The 24,412-nt window shown below is 54.8% G+C and overlaps 3 protein-coding genes across 3 annotated transcripts; all 3 read right to left on the reverse strand.

The window, feature by feature from the left end:
• Window positions 1-747: 747 nt before the first annotated feature.
• On the reverse strand, window positions 748-7,574 carry LOC136663075 (rho-related GTP-binding protein RhoG-like). Its single transcript, XM_066640009.1, has 2 exons — window positions 7,492-7,574; window positions 748-3,822 (listed from the first exon to the last, which is right to left on the reverse strand). Exon 2 carries the CDS (start codon window positions 3,801-3,803, stop codon window positions 3,228-3,230), a length of 576 nt encoding a protein of 191 aa, XP_066496106.1. The 5' UTR covers window positions 3,804-3,822; window positions 7,492-7,574; the 3' UTR covers window positions 748-3,227.
• A 2,502-nt stretch (window positions 7,575-10,076) lies between these two features.
• On the reverse strand, window positions 10,077-19,655 carry ITGB1BP2 (integrin subunit beta 1 binding protein 2). Its single transcript, XM_066640017.1, has 11 exons — window positions 19,457-19,655; window positions 17,578-17,627; window positions 16,979-17,035; window positions 15,809-15,948; window positions 15,250-15,368; window positions 14,205-14,260; window positions 13,556-13,626; window positions 12,735-12,837; window positions 11,734-11,853; window positions 11,477-11,539; window positions 10,077-10,644 (listed from the first exon to the last, which is right to left on the reverse strand). Exons 1-11 carry the CDS (start codon window positions 19,530-19,532, stop codon window positions 10,372-10,374), a joined length of 1,128 nt encoding a protein of 375 aa, XP_066496114.1. The 5' UTR covers window positions 19,533-19,655; the 3' UTR covers window positions 10,077-10,371.
• A 1,582-nt stretch (window positions 19,656-21,237) lies between these two features.
• LOC136663170 (mitochondrial ornithine transporter 1-like) lies at window positions 21,238-24,158 on the reverse strand. Its single transcript, XM_066640150.1, has 6 exons — window positions 24,089-24,158; window positions 23,432-23,690; window positions 22,807-22,947; window positions 22,378-22,550; window positions 21,518-21,676; window positions 21,238-21,365 (listed from the first exon to the last, which is right to left on the reverse strand). Exons 1-6 carry the CDS (start codon window positions 24,156-24,158, stop codon window positions 21,238-21,240), a joined length of 930 nt encoding a protein of 309 aa, XP_066496247.1.
• Window positions 24,159-24,412: the final 254 nt, after the last annotated feature.

Here is a 24,412-nt window from a genome sequence, read left to right on the forward strand (position 1 = left end):
GACAGCCAGAGGGTATCTGGGGGTCATTCTAGCTCAGAGTTCTTCAACTTGGGGGCCCTTGCCTGCTGGCAGACAGTGGGGGGGGCCACACACCCCTGCCCCCCCCAGCTCCACCCCTAGCCCAGTCACACTGTGGGGGTGGCTGCAGGAGAGGGTTGCATACAGGCCAGCACACCACCCATGAAAGCACTGACCCTGCTTGCACACATGGGCTGTCATTGAGACTTGCTCTACTGAAAGACTTTGCTGTCTGCTGCAGGCCATGTACATGACTCCGCAGCCTGTGGGGGCAGGGAGTGGGCGGACTGAGTCCAGAGAGGGGGGCAGGACCCCAGTCTCGTCATTTATTTATTGGGGTCACAGCCTTAAAAAAGATTGAAGACACTGTTTTAACTTATCCAGTTAAGCGAAGGGTCCAGTAGAAAAGGAGGAAGGAGATGCTGCAGAGGACAATAAGAGAGTTTATTGCCTTTAGACAGACAATGGGAGCTGTGGTCAAGCAGGAAAACAGTGCTGCTGTTGCAACTCACAACCTCTCTAGCACACAAAGCCAGTCCAGGCAAGACTGGAGAGATCCCTCCTCTTTAAATGGTCGACCAAAGCAACCAATACAGAAGTGCAAGCTTAAGCCTTTGAAAGGGGGAAACAAGTTCTGCTTTTCACACAAGACCATTCAAAAGAGGATCAGCTTCTTAGTGGAACGTACAGTTGAAGAGCCCCTACCATAAATAAGAAGAGACATCAAAATTAATGAGACAAGAAAAAAACAAGAAAATGCTTTATTACAATTTAGTTCTGCATAATTTAAAAATGTTAGTTGCAATACAAAATTTGTTTTTTATTATAAAATCAGTTGCCAGTGTATGTTTCAGTACCACACAGTCTCAGGTTCCCCATACACACGCTAAAGGCACATGTGGCCCACCCATCCACTGCCCAAAACCTCTGCTCAGTCTGGAAAAGCCCCTTTTGGGAGGGAGACTGGAGGGCTCTTCCCAGTTGGCCCCTGCAGAACCGAGATTCATTTCTACGAGACACACAAGGAAGGCTTTGCACAGTCTCGCTGACTGCACATCCTACACTAAGCAGAATATCCGAGGACAAGCAATTGGCTTACAGAGCTTGGGCCGCAGCATCACTGCACCTGAGAGCATCACAGCCTAAGAACACACACAACAGTGATTTGTCTGGTATTATTCAAGAAGCACTTGGGTACATGGGCAAGAGTGGCCTGTAGTCACCAGGATCCTGTACACACCATTCCTTTCCACTTCATCACCTGAGAATGGTCAGATCAAGGGCAGAGAACCTGGGCAGGACTTTACAGGCAGGAGAGGAGAGGAGAGAAGACACATTTCAGTTATGGCAATCTAGCCAGGGTAGAAGAGTCTCAGACCATCTAGGTGCAGGTTTTGTTCACCCATGAGAAGCATGCGAGACTCAGACTGGATCTTAGGTTACTGATCTAGCTCCATCTGGTTGGCTCCAACAGAAGGGTCACTCATGAGCAGCAAGAGTCAGGCAAAGTTTACTCTCCACTTAGGGACACAACAAAAAAGCACAGCCAGGAGCACTGCTGCTCACCACACAGCCAATTCTCTGCAGGTCGAGCAGAAGAGGTACAGAATTCTGCTTCTCAACTGTCTTCTCTTTCTACCTATGACAAAATGCTGAAAGTGGCCAAACAGAGGCAGGCAGGAAGCCTTGGGCTGTCAACAAAATCTCAACACAGCCAAAAACCTTCCATGTGGCTGTGTAGAGATCCTTGATACCACCAGGTGAATTCATTCCTGATGCAAATTATAAAAAACAACACTTGCATAATTATTTTTCCAAGAAAGGAAAGTTAATAATTCAGTGAAAGTTAATCCTTGCTTGCATGCATCTATGCGGGGCACCAGTGTCCTAGACAGATTTAAACTACAGAAGCCAGCCAGTGCTATTTTTAATACCACTCACACCTGCATGTTTAGAAGGCAAGAGGTCACCAGCCTTTACCTGTAGAGTAAAATACAATGATCAGCGAGAAGGCACAAGAAGACTGCTCTTTTTTGCACTGGCAGTCAGGATTTTTTAAAAAATGTGGGGAAGATGAGGAAGAAAATAGACTTCCTCCTACACAGCAGGCAGGTCTCTGCCACAAAGCCCACATGACACAATTCAAGACTGATCTTAGGATTTGGCGGAGTGCTGACACAGACAAGGTGCCTGACTGACACAAAGGTCAGCCAACTGAGCTCCTTCAAGACAACTGTGGTGTAACTGGATAGAAGTAAACCTCCAGCAGCATCAGGTATTATCAACCACACATCTAACCAAGGCCTTAAGTGAACAGACATGCTGCTCTCTTTGTCAAGAGAGGGGCTAAACACTGTGCAACCAGCACCTCCTCCCTGAGCAGGCACAAACAAGCATTTGAGGAAGAGGGGGCTCCTCTGCCAAGTTGTGAAAAGGAATTTTGTCCTCCTAAGGACCTAAAAGGCAGCGTGGGAAAACTAGCTTTGGGAAGGGTCTCCTCGGCTTGCTGATGTGGTGGGGCAGGGGGAGGCCTCCAAAGTTAAGTTCACACAGAAGAACTGCATTGCAAAGCCCTGTTTATTCACCTCTGAGAGCCAAAAAAAGTAGACTCCCAATATTAAAACACTCCACAGGCTGAAGCTATTTCCCCAACAAGGGGTCAAGCCTGAAAACCTCTCAGGAACAGTCCCCCTCTCAATTCAGATGCTTGTTATCACTCATGGCACGTGGCAGGTGTCACACGCCACAAAATGGATTTGACTTAAGTTCAGAAGCTGCTTTTGAATACTGTATGACCAACTGTTGAAAAGGCACGGCCCTGTCGAGGCACAGAAAGCACAGATCAGTGACTAAGGGCCAGGAAAAGCAGCAGCAACACAAAAAGCAAACTCATCATTGCCTCCTGCGGGAAGGAGCATCCCTGAGGCACATGGAGGAGGGAAGGGTTGGCTTTGAAGGAGTCTTCCCCAAGTGCAGCCCTCACCCAAAGGCGACAAGGAGCCATGTCATGGGCACCGACTCTGAATGTTTGGCAGATGGGCAGAGCCTTCGCCCTGGAATCAACCTGGTCATTTCCACCTGCTGGAGCCAGTCCCTGAACTACAAGAAGCCTCACTTTGGAGCTATTAGTGCAAGAGGCCATTTGATGAAGGAGATGACCTGCCAACAGCCCAAGCCCCTCGGTCTCTGGTCCGCTCCTTCCTCAGCGACTACAACAGAAGGCACTTCTTGGAGTTCTTCTTCGTCACAGGATACAGAACGGCCCGCACGGCTTCGGCAAACACTTCCCGCACCCCCTCCTGGTTCAGTGCCGAACATTCCAGGTACTTGACCGCTCCGATCTGTTTGGCCAGCGAGGTGCCCTGCTGCGGGGTGGTGGGTCCCAGGCTCTGCTCCTTCAGCTTTTTCACCGTTTCCGTGTTACTTCTCAAGTCTCTCTTGGTGCCCACAAGGAGGATGGGCACGTTCGGGCAGTGATGAGAGACTTCCGGGTGCCATTTGTGCCGCACATTCGCATACGAGGAGGGGCTCCCGATGGAAAAGCAGATCACAAAGACATTGGTCTGTGGGTAGGAGAGGGTGCGCAGGCGATCATATTCCTCCTGGCCTGCAGTGTCCCAGAGGTTCAGACTCACCACCCTGCCATCCACAGTCATCTGAGCACTGTAGTTATCAAACACTGTGGGAATATACTCCTCGGGGAAGGCGTTGGTGGTGTAGCTGATGAGCAGACAGGTCTTTCCCACCGCACCATCTCCAACCACCACACACTTGATCGTCTGCATTCTTTCACCCCAAAGAGTCCTGTGCAAACAAAAAGGAAGAGGGTCAAAGTAAGCCCAGGTCATGTAAGAAAACACAGAGCTTTTCTAGCCATTTTGGAGGCTTGGTAGAGTTACTGTCTCAGAGATGCACACAGAAATGCAAACACACACACAGGAGCCACAGTCACCAGAAACAGCTCGTATTTCAAAAGTTACACAAACAAGACTGAATGACTAGCCAGGAATGAGCCAGAGGCATCTGCCCGAAAATGTCCCCAACTCAGACCTTGTCCCTTCCAATAGGAAAGCCAGACGAACTTGTTTAATGGACAAACTTGTTTAAACTCAGAATGGCAGAGCTGGAATCTGCACCTAAGCAAAAGCTGCCACTGAACAAGGTCAAAGCATCTTAGAGGAGACTTGCTTGGTTTTGGAGTTGCCTCCAGTGATGGGGAAGTGTCACGGCTCCCGAGCCTGTCCCCACCATTGCAGTTTTGCAAGTATCCAGCTGCTGATGGTGAGCAAAATATTTTTGACCATCAAGCTAAACTCTCTGCAGAAAAGAGCAAAGCAACAGACCTGGAGCTCCACAAGACGACGCAGCATCTCAACACCAGAGATTCTGGGCATTCAAGGCAATTATAAGAGGAAATTCTGTGACTGCACCATGTCAATGGCAGCTGCCACCAGCAAACCAAGTCAATTCTTGCCACTTCTGGGGTTCACCCAGCACTCTGACCCCAAAGAGAGTTTCAAGCATAGAGCCCCTGCAACAGAGGCTCAGAACGTTCCTCTCTGTACTACCCCTAAAGACACAACAGTCTTCTGAAAACACACACAGAACTGAAAAGGAGGCCAAGAACAGCTTATTCTCAAGGATGGCGGGACCTGCAGGAATTAAGGGACTTGAGCTGCAGTAGGAAAAGCTCACACTGAAACAAAGGACGTGTGAGAATTTCTGAAAGGATGCAAAGCCCACAACAGGGTCCAGCTCCTGGGAAGATGACCCTCAGCAAGGAGGTGGCACCTCAAACCCCCAAAAGAATTCTAGGGAGCAAATGGAGACATCGTCCTTCTCCTGGGATTACAGTTCCCAGCACTTTTAGAAGTGGACTTGATGGCTACAAAGCAGAATTCCTCTTCTGGATATCAACCCAACTGATCCGCTTTCAAACTGGAGCAGCCAGACTAGAATGAGCAAGATTCAACTTGTTCCCCCCCTCTCTCTCTCCAGAAGGTGCTACTTAGCTCCCAAGAGGCAGCTTCTTGCTGAGCAAGAAATCAGCTATGAAAATTTCCATTCCAAGATGCAACAAACAGCTGCACCACTTCAAACACACAGGAGCGGGATAACCACCCTCCTACCATGAGGCAAACCAGGCCACTGCCCTCTGCAATCTTTTCCCCCAAGCCCCTTCCCTGGCCACTCTCTTTAGGCAGAGTCTCCAGTTTGGCTTCTGAACAAGAGATGCTGTCACCACCTCATTCCTTCAGCCTACCGTTTGTGAAGTAACCACCATTTCCCTGCTTCTTGGCCTTCTCCACCCTGAACTCCACAACAATGTCGTCTAGTAATTGCAAAATCTCTTGCAGGGATAGTTCGTCCCAGCTGCAAATGAAATCCCTGCACTTTATTTTATGGAACTCTTTCAGAAAAGTAATGAACCAAGTATTGCTATTCCTTCCAAAAGATGCCTGTTTTCCACTGGCCTCAAAGGCTTGCCCCTGATTTTCATGCACCTTGTGCAGCCACTTTGCCTGGCCTTTGACATTCATCCCACTGAGTGCTGGGTCTCAGGCCTTCAGAGGAGGAGCCATCACACAGTATTTGAAGCAAGCCTCCCCCATACACATACACCACAGGGCCTCACAAAAGCAGGATCAGACTGACTGTTCAAGGAATACATCTGAACGTAGAACACCCCCAGCCTCTCGGTCCATTTCCTGCTGGAGCAGAGCGCCTGTTGATGCCAGGGCCCAGCCTCTCCGCACAGGAACAACAGCCAGGTGACACAAACGTGCCGGCAGCTGAACAAATGCCCTCCTGAGGAGTGTGCTGCTTTTTTGGCAGATGTCTGTGCTCTCCAGTGACAGCAACTTCAAGGAAAAGAGCGGATGGGAGCTCAGATCACCTACCAACCGCCAACCCTCCTCCCTCAAGACTTGGATTCAGTTGTCGCTGCTGCCACACCTCTAGCAAGATGCAGTGACAAACTGCAAACCAGCAACACACGCTTCTGTACAAAACCACTTCCTTGCCAACATGGTTCCAGCCTTTCCCAGCAGCCAAAACACAAAGCGAGTAACTTCACAAGGGGAGGCCCCACTGATGACGGTTTCCTTGCAGAATGCGGTCATCACCACCAGCTCTTGCTTGGCACCCACACAACTCGTCAATCAAGAATCCCCCTGTGGAACTGGCCAGAGCCTTCGGTTTACTTTGGAAGGAGGGAGAGCTCTGTCAAACCATCTGCTATCAACCAGCAGGGCTTGGGAGGCATGGTGTTGCCCCACAGAAAGCTCTGAAGGATCTGAGTCCAGTCACTCGATGGAAGCGCCAACTCTCCTCAGTTCAAAAGATAATTGATAGTTTCACAAGAACTGTCTTGAGCAGAAAAGTGCCAATTCCAGAAGGCAGAGGCCAGAGAGAGACCACATAGGCAGATGTGTCAAATCCTGCTGTGGGGCCAGAAAAGGAGCTCCATCTATTCAACAATTCAGCCCAGCCTCCATCAACCATAACTGGCCAGCATGACTCAGGGCACAAGAGTCAGTGTGCTGGATCGGCCCAAATGTCACCTGGTGCATGGTCTCAGCAGATAGTCTGATGCCCCGGGAAGCACAAAGCACAGCACAAGAGAGATGCCTTCCCTCCTCGTTTGCCCCCTTCTCTCAACCAGAGGCAGAAGAGCCAGAACGTTGCATAACAAGGAGTGGGAAAGCTGCCAAAAGTCGGGGAAGGGCTGATCCGCACCCTAGGACAAGGGTTCTGTAGGATGCCACTGCATCCAAGAGCCTGCAAAGGGGACCTGCAGACACCCCAGGAGGCAGATGATGGGCAACCAGCCTCTAAATGGCCACCTCTCCTGCCTTTAAACACATCTCCATGAAGAGCACAGAAGCAGACCAGGCTGGTCAGTTGGCACCCCTGCTAGGGGAGTCCCATAAGCTCCCCCTCCCTACATTTTTTTTTTTAAATTAGTATTTTAAACAGCCGGTTTAATGGCCAGCTGCTGGTATGGACACCAGGATCTCCCTGCTGAGGAGCCCAAGGTGGGTCCCCCAGCCTAGCACCCCACCTCACCACGGACAGCCTGTGGGAGGCCCACAAGCAAGAGCCCTTCCCCTGCTCCTTCCTCCCGGTGGCTGGTACTCGGAGGTAGACTACTCCTGAAGAGGGAAGCTCTGCTCCCAATAAACCCGACCTAAGAACGCCTAGCCAGCCAGGCCAGAGCTCCTCCCAGGGCCGGGCAGGGGCCTCAGGGCGCTCGCAAGCCCCTTCCACGAGCATCAGGCAGAGGTAGACTGCCACGGGCCAGGGAGGCTCCATCGAGCCAGCCCCCCCCCCGCTCCTCGGGCCAAGCGCGCAGCCTCCGCCCACCCGTTTCCCCGCAGGAGGCGCCTTGTGGCCGCCAGTTCCGCAGGCTAACTCCGCGCCGCGAGACGGGGAGGCCGAGGGGCGAAGCGGGGCGCGGGCGCCCGGCCTTACCTCCGCCCCGCGCGCCTCTCACCAACCGCCGCCGGCCGAAGCGAAGCTGTATCCGGCAGCCAGAAGCCGACCCCTCCTTCCCCCTAAGCTCCGGCCGCCTCACTGCGCATGCGCCCGCCCCTCCCGCTTTCAAAAACTCCAATGGCACTTCCCTGCCGGGCGCTTCTGGGAAATGTAGTTCTTTCGCTGAGTGGGCCTACACTACAGTGGCCGGCAGAGCCCAAGTCTGGTATTTCGCGCTCCAGCTGCTGGTTCCTCCCTTGCAGTCTTAGTTAGCTCTGTGATTTTCTGCATAAAGGGAGGGGCTGCTTCTGTCCAGGCCTGGGAGCCTGTGCCCTCCTATGTTGCCTCTTTAGAGGCTTCTTATGTCTCTGCAGACTGGATGCCCCTCGGGGCAGGGACCTTGTGTACTTGCTCTTTTGTACAGTGCTGTCAGAGAAGCCCCTCCTGAGTGGGCTAAGAAGGGCTCCTCTTACATGTAGCAGAAAAGAGGAACTGGCCCTATTGCACTCCAGCAGAGCCTCTTCTCCAGCCTGTTTCTAATGAGGAGTACATTCAGGGCAGGGAATCTTCATTCCTGAGACCACACAGGCAGGCCACGTGCAGTGGGTGGGGAGGCAGGTGAGGCAGAGCCTCCCCACCGGAGTCCTTCAAAAAGCACCACCGTTGTGGGAGGTGTCCAAGCACTCTCTACCCGCACACATGCGCGGGTTGAGAGTGCTTGGGAACCTTCCACGATGGCGGCACTTTTCAAAGGACTCCGGTGGGGAGGCTCTGCCTCACCTGCCCCCCCCCGCATCCCTGAACTACACACTTTGAGAATGCTGTTGTTGGAAAGTCTCAAGAAATAATTATTGCTCTTTGTATCCCACCCTCCTAACTCTACTAAGAACATAAGATCAGCCCCACTGGATCAGGCCACAGGCCCATCTAGTCCAGCTTCCTGTAACTCACAGCGGCCCACCAAATGCCCCAGGGAGCACACCAGATAACAAGAGACCTCATCCTGGTGCCCTCCCTTGCATCTGGCATTCTGACATAACCCATTTCTAAAATCAGGAGGTTGTGCATACACATCATGGCTTGTACCCTGTAATGGATTTTTCCTCCAGAAACTTCTCCAATCCCCTTTTAAAGGCGTCCAGGCTAGACGCCATCACCACATCCTGTGGCAAGGAGTTCCACAGACCGACCACACGCTGAGTAAAGAAATATTTTCTTTTGTCTGTTCTAACTCTCCCAACACTCAATTTTAGTGGATGTCCCCTGGTTCTGGTGTAGAGTAGCCCACACTTTATATGCTCTGCTCAGTAAAGGAGGATCTCTGCCCACCTCGGAAGGGGAAGGCAGAGAAAGCAGCAGGAGCAGGGTATCAAATGTGGAGAGATCCAGGGAGATGTGGACTTGGACCCCCTCTCAGCCCTAAAGAGGACTTGAGCCAGCTGTGCTTCCTCAGCCCAGTTCACCAGACAGCAGAAGGGATCTATTAAAAAAAAAAATCAATGAACACTCTGAGATGCCAGCACCAGCCCAGAGGTCTTGATAGGCCTTTAGGTTGCCAATTCAAACCCTACATACCCAGGCCAGAGAAACACCATATCACGGTCATATCACCCTCACCTATATCTATCCTAGAACACAAGGAAAAGGTGAGACACAATTCCTTGGAGGCCCAACAAAAGCCCAAGTTGCTTGGAGAGAACAAGTGCCGCCTTGTGTGCCCTTCGGGGGAGAAAGGCAGAGCACAAAGCGAATAAATAATAATAATAATAAGTGGTCCTGGGCTCGCCAAATCATTTGTGGTGGGCATGTAGTGCAATGTTATTGAGGCCTTCTGGGTGCAAAGTTGTCTGCCAGTCCTTAAGCAACCCTCTCCAAAGCTGGTCCTGCTAAATAGACATGATGATTCTTACAGGGATGTAACACAGAAGGAGCTTTTTAGGTGGCTGCTGTTTAAAAAAAAAGTGCCTGAATTTGGGGGGGGGGGGGGGCTTATATTCAATGTGCCTGTTGGTCTCAGGAGGTGTGGCATTTGGTCTCATGGAAACATGAACACAAAAGTCTGGCATCTCTAATGGGAGCACGTGGTCAGGTCAGTGCCCTGCCTGGTGATGATCCAGTCTTGTGCCAAAAGTGTCCTGTTGCAGCCTCAAGGCAGGCTCTGCTGACAAAACACCCACAAGGTCCTGGGAACTGGCCTGTGCACAGCACCCTACAGGGCAGCCCATCCATGAGGCCAACTGAAGCTGTTCCCTCAGGAAGCAAAGGTGGGTAGATTCAGCTCTGTCTGTTGACTCATCTACACAGCTCCCTCACCCCCTACCCTCACCTGGGACTGCAAAAGGGAGAGGGGTGGAGTGGAAGAAGGTGGGCGGCTGGAGCATCTCCTCTCTCCTTCACACTTCCACTCCAGCATCCGCTTCTTCACAATCTGGAGAGCACTGGGAACGGAGGGGAGGCAGTTCTTGGCCTGCTACCTCAGGGGCCAGAAGGTCTTGGCCAGCATTGCACCCCCTTCCTGACCCAGCCCAAATCACACAAATGCACACACAGCTCCTGAGCTCAGCAGGGCTTTGGGGGGCATCTTCCTCTTGTGAGATGAAGCTTCCTTTATTTCACTGATGAGAAAGAGCAACAGCTTCACATCAAGAGCCAAAGAAGTGCTAAGGATTTCCAGCCACCTCTTTCTAGTGTCCCTGGCCTTCCCTTCCCCTCAGTCCAGGCAGCCAAGGAACAGCAAGCAGAGTCTGGCTCCAAGCACAGGAGACACTTCTGTTGTGCCACCACCTGGTCAAGCGCTTCTCTCCTGCCATGCCCACCAGGGACTGGAAATGGTCCAGGGGGTGCTTCTGCTGCTGAGCTTCAGGACCCAGGGCCAAGTCAGTTTTCAGCCAGAGAGAGGGCTCCGCTCTCGCCTTCTTCCTCCCACTCCTCGTCTTCCTCCTCCGACCAGTTCAGGCTGTCATCAGACTCATCCAAGGGCACTCCTCCGGCCTCCTGGGCATCCACAGTTTTGGCTTCTGGCTGCTGGGAGGCCTGTACTCTGCTCTGTGAGTGCTCCAGCCTGGCCCAGGTGACAGGGCTGTCCTTCTGAAGGCAGATCTCCACCTTGGAGGGCGTCATGTTCACAAAACTCCTCTGCACATTAATGACCTGGAGGGAAGGGCACAAGGGAATGGCTTGGGGCTTTGGCAAAATGCAGGCAGGTGTATCCCCCACCTTTTAGCCCAAAGAATGGCTCACAATAACAATAGACTAAAACTAAAACAGACACCAAACTGTGGATCCAGGACCCAGTTTTTGATTGGTCAGCAAATTTCTCTGTCAGCGCAACTGACAGAGCAGATTAGGCTGTGTGCATCAAGGGTTAAACAAGCTGCTACGTGGGGGGGGGGGCTGAAACACTGCTGCCTAATACCATTATAGCCACACCCCTTGGCATTCATAAATCAGGCAGTAGCTTGGAGGACCTCTAAAATGTTTGGGAATCACTGGACTAAAATATAAGGAGAACATGATTAAAACAATAACAGCGGAATAAACAACCAAAGGAAATTCCAGAACAGGAAAATACAAACCAATTCAATATGGAGAAATCAGGCCAACTAAAGTACCTGGCACCATGAACCAAAAGTCTTAACAAAGCAAACAGGAGGCATCAGAAACAAAGCAAACAGGAGGCCAGGCTGATCTCCCCAGACAAGGAGTTCCAAAATGCGGGGGTGACAATGGAGACCTGCCAGGCACCAGGCCTCTGAGAGCTTCTAGGGGGTAGGAACGCACAACAGGGTCTGCAAAAATGGCCAAAGAGAGCAGGTGGCATCCTATACTTTGGCAGCCCACAGTGTCCAAGGGGAGAAGCCCCCAACAGCTGCATGACAAGCATAAATTCAATAGGGGAAGCTGTTTCCTGCCCCTGCCCAGATGCTACATTCTTTCCTGCAGGCATTCTTAGTAAGAAACTACTGAGCCGGTCGAGACTCACCCCCCAGAGGTCCAGCTCTGCCGTAAACATCTTCTCTTCCTCAAAGATGATGTGGATGTCCAGCTGCAAGCAGGAAGAACAAGCAGAGGTTCCCTTGACCGGCTCAGGCTCCAGCAGCTCATTTCAGGAAAAGATCAGCCATTGGGGGGTCCAAGGAGAACCTGGCTTTCCCCCTGCAGGCCACAGGTACACCAGCAGCCACACAGCTGCCCTCCCCCCCCAGCAAAGTTGATCCTCTTGAGGGCATCTACACTCACCACAGTGCGGTTGGCCTTCACAGTGCTGGAAGCTGGCAGGGGGGTCTTGGCATAGACAGTCACTACCACTTGGCTGCTGGTTTGGTGCCAGTCCTGCCGGCAGGAGACCAGCTTCTTATCCTGATGCCAAGAAGAGCCAGTTAACGCCTGAGCCCTCCCTGTGGAGGAGGCAGGCATCTCTACCAACAATAAAACGGCACTTTGCAAGGCTGATGGCAAGGGCAGTGTCTTAAGCGCAGAGCTGACATGAAGGCAGGCAAGGAAATCTTCCAGAAACGGCCATGCTGCAAGGAATATTGGGTGCAGGCACAGCAGCCAAGTGGTTCTCCTCCTAGCCACAAGGGAATTTAGGGCCTGATTCTATGCTGCGGCAGTCCCGGTGGCCGCCATGCTGCCCCAGCAACCGCCATCGCAAAAGGCACTCCTGCACCAGCAGTGAGCCCGCAGGGTTGGCGCTGGGCCTCAGCACCAAGGATGTTAGAACAGCTCTGGCAGTAAGTTGTCCCGCCAGCCAGTGGTGAGGCTTTTCAAGGGCAGGCCAGAGGCAGGATCGGGCTCAAGACGGGGTCACGGACAGAGCCAAACTCCGCTGCCAAACCCTAGACCCCCTCCCTGACTGGAAAGCCTAACACAGGGCTCTCAGTTCTGCACCAGCTAAATTGCTGGCATATCTCCGAGGAGACCCATTGCCACTGGCTTTGTTCTACCAAGGGAAAGGGAGCAAACGTTGCCTTACCCCGAAGAGACTCCAGCACCTGCCCCAGCCCCATAGGATGCAGCAGCAGCCATTTCAGCGCTGCTGCTCCTCTGGATGCCGCCGGGGCTTAGAATGGGGCTGTTAGTTGCCTTGAAGGGAAGCTAAAGATCGAACAAACACACACACACCCCCAAAGCCAGCCCTGGAGTCCAACAGGATCTGTGGCCCAGTCTGGATATGGATCTCAGGAAGCATCAGGATGCACCAGCTGCAGCAAACAGGGGTTTCCAAGGGGGTCCCTCACCTCCTTCTTCTCCCAGGTGTGCCTCCCTCTGCTGCAGCCCTTCTGCTCCAGGAACGCTGTGAAGTCGGTGGTTTTAATTCCACAGCAGCTCCAGTATTTCATGCTGAAGGTGGGGGGGGGGGAACAGAGGTTGGGATGTATTGCCTGTTGGTTGCACTTCTGCCCACCTCCCTTCCTTCCAGGAGTTTGTGATGATGTTCACTGTCCTTTTGTTCTCACTAAAGGTGAGCCTGTGAAGTGAGGCTCAGCCACAACCTCATGGTTGAGCAGCATTTCACACCCATTGTGCTCCAACACTATTCCACCCCCCACACCAGGCTCCAGTCTGATACAGACAGGCTGGAGCTGCAAAGGGAGCCCCCTGCCCTCCCCTGGTTGGCATCAATCCCACCCAGTGAACACAGAAGTGCAGAGAGTGTAAAGGGCTGCTCTGGAAAGAGCTCTCCAGTTCTTCAGTGTGGCTCTCACTGAAGCAGCCTGGTCCTCAATGGTGCAGCAGCCTTGCAAGAGGTCTAATCCTGTCCTCCTGTGTGTTTGTACAGGGTTAGGGTTAGAGGCCACAAAGTCCTCTGAAGGCAACCAGCCCTGCTCAGGCCAAGGGGAGCATGACTTGCAGGATGCGTGATGTGCGAGAGCTCTGTGCTGGCTGCTCCCAACTGTGCTGGGAAATCGTGTGTTGCCAAGAGAAGGACAGCCCTCCCAGCTGCACATCAGAGGCAGAGCTGGGTGAGAAATTACCCACCAGTCAGCTGGGGTTCTGTCCCGCTTCAACGGTCAAGTCTGGCCACTAGCCCAGGGAACGCTGCGAGCGCAGGTCTTACCCCTCATGGAAGACGGGCACCCCAGGGTGGAATGTGCAGGTCTCAGTGTTGCTCTCTTCCCCCTGGAAGACCTGAAAGACAAGCAGGGCTCGTTAGATCAGCAAGAGCAACCCAGAGCAGTAGGTGCCACCCAGTGCGAAGAGGGCCCTCTGCCTGCTGGAGCTCTCCAGCTTCAGCCTTCCTCTCCCTTCTTTCCTACCCTTTCGTATCAGAGCCATGACCAGGGCCTTTGTTCCTGCAGCAGGACTCATCACAGCTGTCACAGGGTCTGGGGCTCTCAACAACCCACTGTAGTTGGGTCACTGGGTGATTTTAAAGTGAAATCGCAGTTACTGGGGGTGATGGCGGATCTGGACTGGGACCACAACATGCAGGGAAGGGCAGTTAGTTCTTTCTTGCTGCATCACAGTTCCAACAAAAACTACACCCTGAAGCCCTCAGTGCCACTGGAATCCTCTGGGCTCCCAGTTCAAGAGCCAGCGCTCTTCCTAATCCCTGGGCAAGACTGGCCTGAAAGCCCAGCACAAGAGAGATGCAGACCCCAAAGAATCGAAACTGTGAGAGGGAAGGTCACAGCACTGGGGAGACCGTTGTCAGGAAGGGGGTCCACTTGGAAAGATGAGGGGGGATCCTGGCCAGGTTGACTCACCGCCTTGCAGCCAGAGTTCTTGCAGGTGGTGCCAAGGCTCACCTCCAGGTCAGGCCCTGCAAGGCAGCACAGATTCAGGCACAAATGCTTCCAGATGCTTTGCAATCACCCAAGCAACAGTCCCTCAAAGCTGAGTTCAGCTGTACTCAGCAGTGGGAATGGAAAGGAAATGGAGAACCTGGCGGGTCCACCCCACCACTGGCCAAGGCTGAGGGCACTGTGACCCAGGAGGTAGGCCTGCTCTCTGCTATCACACAGTCCCCACTACCACTTTTCATAGAAAGGCTAAGCATGGCCCAGACACCCAAGCCTTCTGTAGTGTTAAGGTTTCATTTCTCGACTCCAGGCTGAGTAACAACTGTTTACATTTTCATCCAGCAATAACATGGCGATTGCCACCAGCTCTCTGTCACTTAAAGAGGGGTCCCTCCTAGCAGTGATTTTCTAAAATGAAAAAGGTCCTGGGGCAGCCAAAAGTTAGGCCCCTTGACCTGCTCAGTGAGATCACTGGCTATTGGTCAAGAAGATGGTGATGTGGAAACCCCATGTTCAGAGGCCATCTACCTGCTGGAAAATGGTTCTTGCTCGCAGGCCAGGTTGGCCACTGTACGAAGAAGCAGAAGGCTGGACTGGACAGACCTGCTTTGCTTTGCTCCAGCAGGGCTCTTCTTCCACCTGGGGTGGGCCTGAGTTGCTTGGCTACCCACTCTGCACATGCTCAGGCTGGATGCAATCTTCAAGGCCCTTGATCTGGCAGTCTCGGTTAATCCAGCCCTGATGTTTGAGGTTCAGGGGCTTCTGCCAACACTCCACTCATAGAAACTGCAGCCCTCTGCAGTTTGTAGTCTTCTGGAGTCAAATACAGCCACGGCTGGCCAGGAAGACAGCCTAAGCCTGTGACCTCTGAACCTCCCCCCCCCATCCCAGGGGGACCAGCTTCCAGGTTCTCCTTCAGCTGACCACCCTCAACCACGAGCTCACAGTGCCCCCCACCCCAGCCCTGCCTCTCCCCCTCTTCCACCCTAACCAACCATCCAGTGCTTACTGGTGCCTGTAGAGCTGTGCACCACTGGCTGCTCATCAGAGGACAAGTTCAGTCTCTGCAGGGCCTGCTCCAAAGACCCAGACACTTTGACTGACAGCAGTTGCTTCGGCTCATCAGGACTGGAGAGAAATGGTTGAAAGAGACCCAGGCGTGTTGGAAGGCTTGGAGCTACAGTCACAAGTGGCTGCCTGCAAGGTGGAGCCCCACCTCTCCCCATGCTCTTCCTTCATCCTCCTTCACATAAAGCCTTACGCAATGCAGTTAGCTTATGGAACTCACTGTCACAAGATGTAGCAAGGTCCAAAGGGAATTGGATTTCTCTTCCACAAACATGGCTGAATCAGCACCTATTAGCCACAAAGGCTCTGTGGAGTCTCCACATTCAGAATTCCAGGGGCTGGAGGCAAAGAGGGAAGGCCTGCTGCCTTCATGTCCTGCTTCCACAGGCTGCCCTAAAGCATCCAGCTGGCCATAGACGAAAACTAGATGACAGGGGCAGTGGCCAGCTGGGGACCTTTCACCTCATTAGGACCTGGGCCCCTCTTTCACAGCAGCTCACCTAGGCCTCTCCTGCCTCATCTTCTCTGCTGACTTTGGCCCATGAATGATGACCTCTGTGCATGTTTTGGCCTTTGGCTCTTCTGAGACCTCCTTGGGCTCTGGGGGCTTCTCGTTGCTGTGATACCCTTTCGTGCAGCCCTGAGGAAGAGATGCACAGAGTTGGACCCCAGTTCTAACCTCCAGCGTTACAAATGCGGGACTGTACAGTAACTAAGTCAGGATTCTCTTCTCTGGCAACGAGCTGTATGCCCCTCTAGTAAGGCTGCAGAACCTCAGCGTCCCAGACATAGGTCTTCTATGCCTTGACCAAACAGCTCAGTTTGATTCCTGGACGTCAGATTTACTTGTGCTTGCATTAGAGTCTGTCATGCAATTCCAAAATCTGATCATTTCCAGAATATCACCGTTTGGGATACATTAGTAAGCTGTGAGATGCAGCAACCAACACACATCATGTTCCCAAACACACAAATACAGTTATTGTAAATAAGTGGGGGGACACACAAGTAGGATTGTCAAACTGTTTCAGCAGGAACACTCAGCCTGCAATCTTGTACCCGCTTTCCTGGGAGTAAGTCCCATTGAACATGGGACTTACTTCTGAGTAGGCATGGATAGGATTGCTCTGTCAGTTACATTATGGGGAAGAACAGTCCCCTCCCCCTTGACCTGCACTGCTCCATGCACATTTGCTTGTGAGCACAGGGATACTTGTGCATCAATGAATGTCTAAGGCCGCAAGCTACAGAAAAGGCAGCCACAGCTCAAGCAAAGGTCCCACCTACCCAGCCCCGGCAGCACCTCTGGTTAAAAGGCTCCTGCCCTTGCCTGGGACGCTAGAGAGAAGCTAGGAACCAGAATACTAGGCTAGGCAGCCCAGTGATTCTGTCCAAAGTAAGGCAGCTTCATGTGTCAGGGTATGGTGAGTGGGACTTGGAGACAGGGAAATAGCTGGCTGTGCAGGGGGGCAGATGCAGCTGACACCATGACTCAGCTGAGTCTCCAAGATATAGTGGGACATAAACCGAAACCCAATCAGTGGCACAGCAGAGATCAAGGCCAAAACTCCCTTGGCTTACAAGATCCAGGTGGGGCCCAGAGATGAGCCAATCACCCTCAGGGAGCAACAGCACTTGCAGGAGGGCTGCCTGGGTGCCTAGCCATGTACCTTTATGGAGAGGAACTCCGAGAAGTCAGTGGTTCTTTTCTTACAGCAAGACCAGCCCTGGGAAGAACAGGAGGGCATCAGTCACCCACTCCACAAGCAGACAGTCAGTCCCCTAGGCTGCCAGCAGCAACCAGCAATCTGAGTTTGGTGGCCAGCAAAAATCACAGTACTGTAAACACCCAGAAACAATTAAGCTGCCAGTTGCAGAGGGAGGGGCTGCTTCAGAAAACCGACGCCAGGCTGCATCTTGTGACTTGGCATGGGCACCAGAGTGGGAGGAGTGCTACACATACACCAGCCTGCCAGCCCCCCTCACAAGGCAGCAGGTGCAAGAGAGATGCACTTAGGCCTGCAGAGCAGGAAGAGAGAAAGCCAAAGTCTGCTGGCTACCAAAAGCAATGGATGGCCACCCAGACTGGGAACCCTGTGCAAACCCAAGGGCAAGCAAGCCAGCATTTCTTGTGCCTTGTGCCTCCTTCTTGTCTGTGCAACCCCACTGCATGCATACATCTACTGTGTGCATATGCAAGCCTCTGAGGCTGAGAGACACCCCCACACACACACATCCCTTGCTGCCCTGCACTGACAGGTTCACTCACCTTCAAGGCATCGTGGAAGATGGGGAGGCCGGGGTGATAAAGACAGGAGTCTGAGAGCAAGAAACAGAACCATGATGGGAAGCAACCTTCTCTTCCACTCCCCCATCCAAGACAGCCTGCAGCCCCGGGCTATTCATGCTGGCAGAGGCTGAAAGAGAACCTGAGAGCCCCAATCCCACAGACTCCACTGCTCGCCTGCCATGTGCAGCACACGCTGCAGAGACCAGAGGGGGCTGTGGGGCAAAGCAGCAGAGCCTTCCTTGCACACAGTGGTTCTCCTTCCAGGCCTACATGGCACATTCGAGCCAGTTTCAAGTTTGTTTAAATCTCAGAGCTTCTCCAAAGTGAGGGAGGGGTCTGTGCCAAAGAAGCCTAGTAGCTTCTCAGAAAAACGCCCCCCCCCCAGTTTGGGAGGGGGAAGCCATGGTGGTTGAACAGGCTTCATTTACAGCACGCATGGTCACTGTGAAATGTTGTTTTCACATCAGAGATGGGAGAGCTTATTCAGGTGGAGTTTTGAATACCAGGCCTTTGCCCTGCAACCAGATTATGACTCTGAACATGTGCAGAGTGCCTTTCCTTTAGCACTGAGGCAGATTCCACAGTGTCAGCGTTTGCATTATTTGTTCCCTTCCACACTGGAAGCAGCCAATGCAGCCTGCACAGTCCTCTGGAAATGTACGTTCTGTTTCTTCCACGTTTTGTTTATACCTCCAAGGGTGCTGCTTCTCCACAGAAAGCCTGTGTTTCTGAGGGGACTCTTGGGAAGGGAGCAGGCTGCCATGCCAGGCTGTTTGCCTTTCACTTCAGCGTTTCTTCCCAGAGTGCTCTTGGACTCGTCCTCCAGATCCCAGTCATCTGTCCATGGACCCTCCTGAAGCACTGTGTTCTCTGGGCTGCCTCCAGAGTAGCCTCTGCAAGCTCCTTTCCTCCGCCTGCCTCTGCCCTTGGAGCAGCTCCCACTCCTGGACAGAGCAGGAACTGCCTCACCTGGAGCCTTGCACCCCCACCACTGGCAAGGAACCCAAGGAAGCCCCCCACACCAGGACACCAGGCCTTGCTGAAGCCTCCAACCCCACACAGCAATGGACGGCCTGCAAAGCCCAAGAGCCCGTGTGCACCCCCCAGCCCACATGGGCCAGGCACTCGGCCTCCCAGCAGCCTCCGTTCCCTTTCGGAAGCCACCATGAGGCAGGAGAGGAGGCCAGGCTGCCAGTGGCACTGAGTGCTCTGGGCTGGTCCAGTCCCCTTGCTCCAGCAGCTCTGCCAGGCCTGGACAGGAGAACACAGGCCAGATGCTGAGCTGAGAGGGCCTGAGCGGCAGGTGTGGGCAAACTCATGTCCGGTCAGTGGGCTGCCTTCAAGGAAGCCTGGCTCTCTTTCTTCCCAAGACATGCACGTGGCTGCTCAGTGACACCAGGATCTTTGTGCATGCTGAGAGGCACTCTTCCTTACTTGTATAGTGCCATCACTTGTGCCTGCCAGGACAGAGACGTGCAGTGGGTGGGGAGGCAGGTGTGGCAAAGCCTCCTCACCGGAGTCCTTTGAAAAGCGCTCCACCCTGGGAGGCACCCAAGCACCCACCGCCCGCGTGCTCCACGGGCTCTGGGAACACACTCTGTGCGTGGGTGGCATGAGCTTGGGCGCCTCCCGCGGTGCTTTTCAAAGGATTCTGGTGGGGAGGCTCTGCCTCACTGGCCTCCCGCAAGTCCCTCTGCCAACCAGGAGCTCAGAACGGGCAGGCCGGCAGGCCCCTCGGTCCTGCACCCTGAGAGCCTCCTGTCCCTGGCACAGCCGCGAGGCAGGCAGGCAGCCCGTGCGCCCTGCACCTCTGGGCTGGGAGGACTGCCCCCTCCGGAACATCGCGCCCCCTCCTTACCCGGGGTGTTCCGCTCCGGGTCGAACCTCTGCCCGCAGCCCCGGTTGTAGCAGAGCGGCAGCGGCGGCAGCGCCATCGCCCGTCCCGTCCCGTCCCGTGAGCCCCGCACGCTCGGGCTGCTCCGGCTCCGGGCCGGGGGGCGAGGCTGCGCGGCTATCTTTAGCAGCCGGGGAGGACTCGCCTGGAGCCGGCCCAAAGAAGGGCAGGCAGCAGCCTGGCCGCGCTCCGCCCGGAGTCTCGGGAGCGGGGAGGCGCATCGCATGGGCGGGGCGGGGCGGGGCGCTCCCCCACCGCGCGGGCTGCGAGCCCCGCTGGGAAAGGGGGGCTCCCCCCCCCGAGCAGCGACCGAGACGCCCAGAGCCTTTGGACGCCACGCGCGGAAGGGCTCCGAGGAGCTCCGCAGGCCGGTGGCGTCGCGGGGGGCAAAGCGCCAGGCCTTGCAGGGAGCCTCCCTCCGGAGCCATCCCAGGCATCCGCCTTCTTTTGCTCCCCCCGCCCGGAATGGCTCCGAAGGAGAGACTCCCTGCAGGCCTCGGCGCTCCCCCGCAGCTACGCCACCGCTGAAAACCCTTCCCACAGGCCTTGATGCGCAGCTGGCGCGCGCCCACGTGCCTTCCTCCCGGGTGGGGGCCGCGGAGGCAGCAGATGCAGCTGGGGGGGCGCACACTCCTGTGGGGCTGGCACCCCCTCCTCTCCTGGGACCTCCGCTGAAGGAGGCTTCTGGCCAGAGCGAGGAAGGGGCTGGGTTCCAAGGCAGCACCTCCAGTGGGACAGAGACCAGGCCCCTGCCCCAAACCTTGGCCGGCCAGTGTCAGCCCAGCAGGAGGGACGCAGGGCCTGACTCACCAGCCCAGCAGCTGCCCACCTTCAGAAGTTGGTCCCAGCAGGACTCGGCGCCTGTGCTGAGGTGGCAGACATGTGCAGGGGGGGAGGGGGCGGATACAGCAAAGCATTTGAGGCACATGCAGGAGCCCCCAGGTTTGACCCCCCAGTACCAGGTTCGGGCCGCAGGTGCTGGGAAAGAGCTTGCCTTCCCAGGACCCTGAAGTCCTGAGGGAGGGAGGCCTGGCCTTGACCTCCCAGAAGACACTTGATGGGTGCTCAGAGCAGAAGCGTTTCAGAGGTGCTGGACTGCAGGGACATCACTTTCAAAAGGTGGGCAGGGAAAAAGAAGGAGGTGCACCAGGGGTTCAGAAACAGCTTGTATTTCTGGGTTTTCCATAGTCCCACACAAACCTGGTGATCCCAAGGTCTAAAACCTGGAGTGGATAAGGAAGAGGGAGCCCCACTGTTGAGCGGGCCTGGCTTCCCTACAGCCCCATCTGCCAGCTACCTAAACAGGTGGTGGGTGCTGGTAGAAAGGTCCAGAAACATGAAGGTCTTGTTGCACTGGGAAAGACTGCGAGATTGGATTGTCTTGCTTTGGCAAACCTTTACTGGCCTATAAAATAGATTGGATTGTCTTCCCCTTAGACATCACATTTCCCACACCACATGGGCAGGCGCCTTTATTCCTGCCATTCTGTTCCTCCTGAGTGTCCAGTTATTCAGAATCACCAGACTGCACTGCAGGCCTTTGGGGCATCTGAATTCCAGGCCACCTCCCACTCCTGTCCCACTGAGAGGCCCTGGAATCCAGAAGGGGCCACTCTCCTGGGCCAGGGAGGTCTCTCAAGGTGCCTTGCAGGGGGTTGGCTGCAGCAGTCCAGCTCAGACGAGTACCCCAAACTCTCTCTGTCCACACAAAGTTTTGCTCTCCTGGGGCCTGGACCCCAACCTCCTCAGGTCATCCTCTCAGCAAGGCCAGTCAGCTTCTTCTGGGTCATTTCGTAGGCCAGGAAGAGAGCACCATTGGAGGGCAGTGCACGGAGCACGGTGGGCGTCAATCCACAGTACAGAGCCATAAACCCTGTGACACAGAAAGAAGGCAGCAGGTCAGGTCAGGTCAGGCCATGAGGAGAAGGCTGGGGAGAAGCTCCATCTGCCACCCCAGGGCAAGGCAGAGGCGTTCCCCCCGCCACACGCCCTGTTTCAAGAGAGCTGGCTGGCAGCAGGACAAACCTTCTGTCCGCATTATATGCAGGAAGGAAAGCAGGAAGCCCTCCTGCCGTCCAGCCATGGACAACACCTGAATCCGTGACTTCACCGAATCAATGGGGTAGACAGCCAGCCAGAAGGCAGCACCACCAATGCCCCCACTCACAGTCACTGGGAGGGCACCTGTGAAAACAGATATGCAGCTGAAGCATCACCGTAGTTATTTCAGCACGGCTACTGTCGGAATCTTCTGGGAGGCCTGGTGACTCCTAGAAGGCTCTGGGCCCTGGGCTTCTGGAGTGTTGAAAGAGGATCAAAGCCCTCCCTTCCGCGCTCTGTGCCAGCCCAGACGCTGCCCAAGGAAGAGCCCTGTGTGCTCCAAGGCCATCCAAGACCACGCTTGGGTCAAGCACCTGCGAGAGAGTCTGTGCTCGCCCAGATCCCTCGCAGCTGTCCGTGCAGCAGGTGGAGCAGCCGGGGTGGGCAGGCGAGCAAGAACGCCAGGCTAGAATGGCACTTGGAGCCTCTCTCCCTACAAGCTGGCCGGGCAGAGAGGCCTGCATGCTATGCAGGGCGGAATGCACCAGTGAGCACGTCCCTTCGCTTGGCCCTTGTCTGAGTAGAGATGCCCATGAATTAGATGCCCAGGAGCCTCTGTCTCTGCTGACTGCCGGGGCCCTCAGGCACCACCTCCTCCAAGGAAACTTCTGAGCTGCCATCCCAGGCACACTTGCTTCAGAGTAAGCCTCACTGAGCTCAGGGTGGCTCACTTCCTAGTAGACACAGGACCTTTTCTGTTTCCAGCTGCCGTCTCCACTTCCTGCACAAAGCAGAACTCTGGGCATCACCGCAGGGCCCTGCCACTGTCAGCCAGCCTGGCTTACCCAGCTCCTCCTTCGACTGGCCAGCCTGGAGGAAGAAACTCCGACTGACTTCATAGCCCCCGAAGAAGAAGAAATAGCCGGGAACTTCCCGCAGCCAGGTGCTAGTCAGGCCCTGGAAGAAGCCCAGGGGGCCCTCCGACTGGAAGATGGCCTTCACCATGGCCCAGGTGGAGCTGCAAGAGGAAGGAGATCCTGGTACACCCCCTGAGCGAGTGGTGTGGCAGCAGAGGTGGTCTCTTCTCTCGCCTGCCTTCATTCAGGGAGACTGACTGCCAGTAAGTTCAGATCAGGCAGGAGGGAGGCCATTCACACACAAAATGGTCATGGCTACAAGAATTTTTAAAAGTCTCATTCACACGGGGAAGGTCTATCAGCAGATCTCCACCACAACACCAGGGGGCACTGCCATGCCCAGTGCCTGTGGCATACCTGCGCCTCGACAGCGCTGTCTGTCCCGTGACCTTCATCTCATGGAGGGCTTGCATCCGGCACTTCACCAGCTCCGTGGGGCACAGAACCATGGAGGAGAAGATGGACGCGAAGGAGCCAGCCAGGGCACTGTGCAGGTCGCTGGAACCAGAGAGAAGGGTCTTCAGAGAGGCTCCAATGAAGACACAATGCAGACCCTTTGTCCAGCTAGGCCAGTGTGGTCTACTCTGGCAGGCGACATCTCCCCAGAGCCTCAGGAGAGGGAGCCGACCTTCCCCCATCATTGCCTGTGACCTGAGATCCTCCTAACTCAGGGCCCTTCCACATGCAGAGCAGGCTGCAAAGCATTGGCTGTTCCTGGCAGCAGATGGAGCTGCCAAGTCAGGCTATTGGTCCATCTCACCCAGACACTTCTAGTTGGAGATGCTGTCAGAGCCTGGACCTGGGGCTTCCTGCATGCTTTTCCTGAGCAGTGGGCCACCCCCAGGGCACAGTCACAGTTGGAATCCCATCCACTAAGTATCCCGCCCACTTCAGTCCTACTGCAACCCTCCCAACATAACCACTATAGCAGTGTTCAGTGTTCCTGAGCACGTGCAGAGGACAGGGACAGAAAAGCCCATACCTGAGCTCCAGAACACTCCCCAGTCCGAAGAGCTGCCTCACTAGCTGCTGGCAGAACCCATAGCAGGCAAACAAGACAGCGTTCTCAGCCACATTGGCCAGCAGGGCCGGGGTGGTGCCCTGGTAGAGGCCATGCATTCCCTCCTGCTGGTAGGTCTTGACTGAGCAGTCAAAGAAGCCCCGGTACATAGAGGGGAAAGTCTGCATCTTCACCTTGATGGTGTCAAAGGGCTGCCCGCTCAGCACACACGCCACACCCCCTGCAAGGAGGCTCAGCATGGTCAGTCCTTCCCTCCCCCAAGTTGCCACATCCACTCAACCACAGCACCCACTTGCCCAAAATGCCTGGTGGCTGCAGAGAGGCCTCCGAAGAGGCACCCCAGAGGCTCCCCATTACCCAGACCCAATGGGCTGATCTCTAAGCAGTGATGAGGGGGTCACCCCCAGGGCTCTCCACTGCAGAGAAGGAGCTGGTCTCCCTCCGCTGTCCATCCATCTAGCCAGCCCCACTGGTTCCCAAAAAGTCATTCCACTGTTTTGGCATGATCAAAGCTTGCCATGTTGTGCGTTCCCCGTTTCCTTGGGCTTGCCCCCAACAGTCTCTCCCTCCCCCCCCTCCAGTGGGCTCCATCAAGGGGAAGCCAGCTCTGCGACTCACCTGCAGCCCCTGCTGTGAGGTCGACAAGTGTCTGCACCAGTGGGTGGACCCTGGACTGCTCGGCGGACATCTCAGTGAAGGCAGCTGGAGGGCAGGGCAGGGCAAGTCTTGTAACAGGTTGTCAGGCTGGGAAGAGATCGGGGTCCAAGTGTAATAGGAGGGAGCAGCAGATGCAACAGGCCAAGAGCTGCCTCAGTGTGCGGGGGAGGCCTTGGGGCACAACCCTGAACTGGGCCCACATAGTGCTGTCACCCATGACCAGATGACAGACCAGGCATGAGCACCTGCACCACACCTGAGCTGGGGGGAGGCACCTGTGTGGGG

This window comes from Tiliqua scincoides, chromosome 12 (assembly GCF_035046505.1).
Source record: "Tiliqua scincoides isolate rTilSci1 chromosome 12, rTilSci1.hap2, whole genome shotgun sequence".
Classification (NCBI taxonomy): Eukaryota; Metazoa; Chordata; class Lepidosauria; order Squamata; family Scincidae; genus Tiliqua; species Tiliqua scincoides.

Excerpts from the sequence above, each read along its gene's own strand:
- LOC136663075 (XM_066640009.1), bottom strand. The coding sequence starts at position 3,803 with ATGCAGACGATCAAGTGTGTGGTGGTTGGAGATGGTGCGGTGGGAAAG.
- ITGB1BP2 (XM_066640017.1), bottom strand. The coding sequence starts at position 19,532 with ATGGCGCTGCCGCCGCTGCCGCTCTGCTACAACCGGGGCTGCGGGCAG. Across the intron at positions 17,628-19,456 it reads CCCGGAGCGGAACACCCCGG|ACTCCTGTCTTTATCACCCC; the intron begins GTAAGGAGGGGG and ends TCTTGCTCTCAG. Across the intron at positions 11,540-11,733 it reads TGAAGGCCAACCGCACTGTG|CTGGACATCCACATCATCTT; the intron begins GTGAGTGTAGAT and ends TCCTGCTTGCAG.
- LOC136663170 (XM_066640150.1), bottom strand. The coding sequence starts at position 24,158 with ATGTCCGCCGAGCAGTCCAGGGTCCACCCACTGGTGCAGACACTTGTC. Across the intron at positions 22,948-23,431 it reads GGGAGTGTTCTGGAGCTCAG|CGACCTGCACAGTGCCCTGG; the intron begins GTATGGGCTTTT and ends CTCTGGTTCCAG. Across the intron at positions 21,677-22,377 it reads CCAGTCGAAGGAGGAGCTGG|GTGCCCTCCCAGTGACTGTG; the intron begins GTAAGCCAGGCT and ends CTGTTTTCACAG.